This window comes from Nicotiana sylvestris, chromosome 2, assembly GCF_000393655.2.
Source record: "Nicotiana sylvestris chromosome 2, ASM39365v2, whole genome shotgun sequence".
Lineage (NCBI taxonomy): Eukaryota > Viridiplantae > Streptophyta > Magnoliopsida > Solanales > Solanaceae > Nicotiana > Nicotiana sylvestris.
The window spans coordinates 53,512,603-53,517,996 of NC_091058.1; the positions used below are offsets into that span (position 1 = coordinate 53,512,603).

The following is a 5,394-nucleotide window of genomic DNA, read 5'->3' on the forward strand; positions in this document are numbered from 1 at the left end:
CCAAAAAGCTTTTGATAGGATCAAAGATTATCTGTCAAAACCCCCTGTACTGGTCCCACATGAACCTGGTAGGACTTTGTTTTTATATCTATCGGTGATGGATAATTCCTTTGGATGCGTTCTGGGGCAACATGATGCAACAAGCAAAAAGGAATAGCCAATCTATTATTTGAGCAAGAAGTTCACCAATTATGAGGTTAAGTACACCCTTTTAGAAAGGACATGTTGTGCCTTGACTTGGGTCACTCAAAACCTGAGACATTATCTTTTGGCCTACACTAGTTACCTCATATCCAGAATGGATCCTTTAAAGTACATCTTCCAAATGCCAATGCCCACTGGCAGGCTCGCAAAATGGCAAATCCTGCTCATAGAGTTCGACATCGTCTATGTCACTCGCACCGCAATGAAAGCACAGGCTTTGGTAGATATTTGGTAGAGAATCCAGTTAATGATGAGTACATGCCACTTAGCACATACTTCCCAGATAAAGAGGACAACTCAATAGAGGAAGTAGTTCCAGACGATAACCCTGTATGGAAAATGTATTTTGATGGGGTTGTCAATATCAAAGGAGTTGGTATTGGGGCAATCCTTATCTCACCTATTGGACATCAATACCATACAACAGCCCAACTTCGGTTCTTCTGTACCAATAATACGGTAGAATACAACGCTTGTATCATGGGTCTGAAAATGGCCATCAATCTAGATGTGCATGAACTATTGGTTATGTGAGATTCCGACTTGCTTATCCGGCAAGCCCATGGCGAATTGGAGACTCGATACATCAAGCTTATTCCATACAGACAATTTGTGAAAGACTTGAGAAAAAGATTCAAATCTATTGAGTTCAGGTACATTCCCAGGTTTTACAACGAGCTAGCCGATGCCTTGGCAACTTTAGCTTCGATGCTCCCTTATACAGGCAACACTCATATTGATCCACTAGAAATCCAAGTTCAGAATCAATACGGTTACTACAATACAATTGATACAGAACCAGATGGTGAACCATGGTATCATGACATAAAACGATTCCTCAAAACAAAAGAATATCTAAAGTATGCCAAAGGAGATCAAAAAAGAACTATAAGGCGGCTTGCCAGTGGTTTCTTCCTAAATGGGGAAATTCTGTACAAGAGGACTCCAGATTTAAACTTATTGAGATGAATAGATGCCACAGAAGCGGAGCAGATCATGAGCGAAGTGCATTCGGGGTATGCAGACCTCACATGAATGGATATGTTTTGGCGAAGAAGATTCTACGGGCAGGGTATTATTGGCTTACTCTGGAGCGAGATTGCTTCAGTTTTGTTCTCAAGTGTCACCAATGCCAGATTCACGGTGACCTGATTCACTCGCCTCCTTCAGAGTTGCATCCCATGTCCTCTACTTGGCCTTTCGTTGCTTGGGGAATGGATGTTATTGGGCCAATCAAGCCAAAGGCTTCAAATAGGTATAGATTCATTTTGGTTGCAATTGATTACTTCACCAAGTGGGTGGAAGCCGTCACTTTCAAAGCAATCACCAAGAAAGCAGTGGTAGACTTTGTTCATTCCAACATCATCTGTCACTTTGGTATCCCAAAGACCATTATCACTGACAATGCAGCCAATCTAAATAGTCATTTGATGAAGGAGGTATGCGAAAAATCTAAAATCATGCATCACCATTCGACCCCTTACTGGCCAAAAGCCAATGGAGCTATTGCAGCGGCGAACAAGAACATCAAGAAGATTCTTAGGAAGATGATCCAAGGTTCCAGGCAACGACATGAAAAGTTGCCTTTTGCTCTTTTGGGATACCGCACAACTGTTCGCATATATGTTGGTGCAACTCTGTATCTACTTGTATATGGAACTGAAGCTGTAATACCCGCTGAAGTCAAAATTCCCTCTCTCCGAATTATTGTGGAATCAGAGATTGAAGATACTGAGTGGGTCAAGACCCGATTAGAACAACTGATGTTGATCGATGAAAAATGGCTAGCAGCATTGTGTTTCGGCCAGTTATACTAGCAACGAATGGCACACGCTTACAATAAGAAAGTGCGCCCAAGGCAGTTTGAGGTAGGCCAACTAGTTTTGAAATTCATCCTTTCGCACCAGGTAGAAGCTAAAGGAAAGTTCGCCCCGAACTGGCAAGGACCCTACATCATCAAGAAAGTGTTACCAAAAAGGGGCCTTGCACTTGGCAAATGAAGAAGGACGGGTACCAGACATAACTATTAATGCAGATGCAGTCAAAAGATATTATGTCTGATATATACCCACTATAGAATTTTCACGCATTGATTTTCTCAGATCGAGATGATAAAGGCTATCATTTGCTCGCTATTCCAAATATGTGTCACACTTTTGTTAACTCTTTTGAGACGTATTTGTCTTCTTTGTTTTGCACCTTTTGGAATCTGTGTACTGGTGAAAAAAAGAAAGAAAGAATCGTCAAACAACAAAGCTTCGGAGTCATTGAACTACGTATGACCTGATTCCGAAAGGATACATAGGCAGCCTTACCCTGGGTTTGGTCCCATTGTCGATGCCCCCTTTTTCTATGCGCGGGTCGAAATCGGGTATACGACATTGGGATGACAACTCTATTCCCTTTCGAGAATTGGGTTTTGGAATTTTGAAGAGTATCCACCTAATGATTATAGTGCATTATGACACTTTTAAGAAAGGTTTGATATGAAGAGACCAGAGATTAGGGTAAGGGCTAGAAATTATCCCGAGGGGAAGTGTTAGGCACCCCTCAGGATCCACAAGTGTGGTTCCCAGCCATGCTACAATTGTGACTTTACAAGTAAACAATCAAGGCTCAAATAAGGATTTGCATATAACATTGCAATTAGGTTGAAAACTTTTGGAGGCAAGTAGAGAGGGAAGAAATTTATGAAAAAGGATTTGAATAGTTTTACAAGAAGAGATGAAAGCAAATAAAAGGAAAGGGGTCCTAGGTTTATGATTAATATGGATCACATCAATGCAATATCCAGCAATCACTCCTCAGAAGAGGGGTCGCACGTGATACTAGCGTACCGGTCATCATATCCATATTCTACCCTTCCCACCCCGTTAAGGTATTAAAGCGCGGAAAGTTTCGTTACTTCATGCTAGTACCCGTCCCAATCCTGTCAATCCCGGAGGGATTTAGGACTACTAATCCTAAATGGAAAGGGATTTGGGGCCTTTTGAGAGTTTCAAAGGACAAAATACTAAGGCATCAATCAAAACACATAATACAAGTAAAAGTGGAGGCAGATAAGCAAGTAAGGCTCAAGTAAACCTCCTTAAATCAGATAAACCATAGAGTTTAGCATGTCTTGCATGTACTGGTTTGGTCTTTAAAATTAAAGTGATAAGAGGACTAGTTCAACTCATACTTTTAGACAGGAAGTCCGCATTAGGCTCACTCGAATGCAGTTGTCAAAGACGGAGCCACTTTAATTAGTCAACTTTACCTTAAGTGTGGAACAAAACTACTGATTGTAAAGGAGTTGCAGAATAAGATAAGTTTCAGAAAAGATTGCAGACTTAATACAAAAAAAATGGTTTAAAACGAGTTTCAGAAAACATACTTGTTTAAGTAAAAGAGTTGACGAGTTTTAACAAAAGAAATGAATTGCAGACTGATTCAAAAGGTTTATCAGATAAGTATAAAGAAATGAATTCAGATTGATTTGAAAAAATGTTTGTCAAATTATCAGGAAAGCAGTAAGTTTTCAGAAAATATGCACTGATTTGAGAATATTTATCAAGAAGGAAAAAGATGCACTGATTTGGTTGCAAGAAAAGTATTAAGGGTTCAGAAAACGTGCAGAAAGTCGCTTGTTTTAGCAAAAAGGGTCAGTACTGTTTTAGACGAGTGAAACAATTCTGATTTGAAGTTCCTATTGGAATGATCTCTACGAGTTACTGATTTTAATACCTTTCAAACGTTAACAGCCTTATAAACATAATATCTATATGCTGATTTATCATTAAACCTAACGGTTTGCCTAATGTCATTATAATGCAGAAATGCAAATCCCTATAGGCATGGTATCTATATGCATAGTTGCAGAAATCAGAAAGTTAGATCCTATAGGCATGGTTTCTACTTGTGAGATTGCATAGATTAACAGTAAAAGTCCTATAGGCATGGTTTCTACCCTTTGTGCATAAAAGTAAATCCCTCCCCTTTTCACTAGATCCCCGAGTTTATACAAATTATTACAGACCAAAAAAATAAGACAGAAATAAAAATATCAGAAATTACAGCTATATCCGAGCAGCCTAATTCAGACTTAGTATCTAACAATATGAGATTGAACCACTTCCGAGATCCAGATTTCCAAAGCCTTCTCTTATCTAGGGTGTTTCAGAGATCTAAGGAGTTTCAAGAACTCCAGGTAGTGCTTACACCCAAGATATTAATTAGAAAGAGTTATAGTGCAGTGTGGAAGGGCCAACCCTCAGGTGTCCAAGTTCAGAAGGAGCTCAGGGGGTCCCAAGGCAAGGCTCACAAGAGAAGGGCAGAACCTAGTTTCTAAGAATGAGTGTAAGTGCAAGAGGGGGTTAGGGAGTGCCATGGCAGGCTGGTGGTCATGCCTAGCCATAGGATAGGCTGGCACACCCCTGACCAGGCCTGTTCAGCCAACAAAGAAGAGCACAGACCTATTGAAGGTCAGACTATGGTCTGGACAGTGATAAGGACACTACCAGACCAAAGTCTCAAGCTCAGAATACACATAAAGGGAAAGGGGAATAGGAATTGAAAGAGTTTAGGACTCAGGGAGTCCAGTCCATATACATGAACAACAATATCAAGTGTTGTCATGTTTTCTGAACCATAACTCAGCATGTAAAGGGTTTAGGTATGGGGATTCCTATAGGAGCAGGAATAAACAAACTTGCAAAAAGCAGTAAAATAAACAAAGAGAAGACTGAAGCATAAACACATAAGAGGGAGGCAGAATTTAAACAAAAAGAGACATACCAGTTGCAGAAAAGTAAACAGGGAGAAAAGCAGAATACTTGCAGCCAAAGCACAATCAGAGAAGAGGACTCTAGCTTATGAGTTTAGAGAAAACTTGAATGCTTTTAAGAAAAACTAAGAGTATTTGAGAGAAGAAGTAGTGACTTATGTTGTGTGTGTTCGTGATATGCAATGTGTTAGTGAGTGTCATGCAAAAGAGAATGGGGGGTACTTATAGTACTGAAGACGAGTAAATAATAAGGTAACAAGTATAGCTTTAACACAAATATGGGCATGATCACAATCAGAATCAATTAACACAAGACTTGCCTTTAATCAAGGGATTATTGTTCAAACGGATACTAACAGGATCAAAAATAAGGAAAGAAAATCAGTCTGTAAGCAGAATGGTTGTTGCCATAAAAGGAGCAGTAA

At 39.8% G+C, this 5,394-nt stretch overlaps 1 protein-coding gene across 1 annotated transcript; it reads left to right on the forward strand.

Moving 5' to 3' along the window:
* Positions 1–354: 354 nt before the first annotated feature.
* LOC138884923 (uncharacterized) lies at positions 355–2,021 on the forward strand. The gene is made up of 3 exons (XM_070165791.1): positions 355–734; positions 858–1,111; positions 1,510–2,021. Exons 1-3 carry the CDS (start codon positions 355–357, stop codon positions 2,019–2,021), a joined length of 1,146 nt encoding a protein of 381 aa, XP_070021892.1.
* Positions 2,022–5,394: the final 3,373 nt, after the last annotated feature.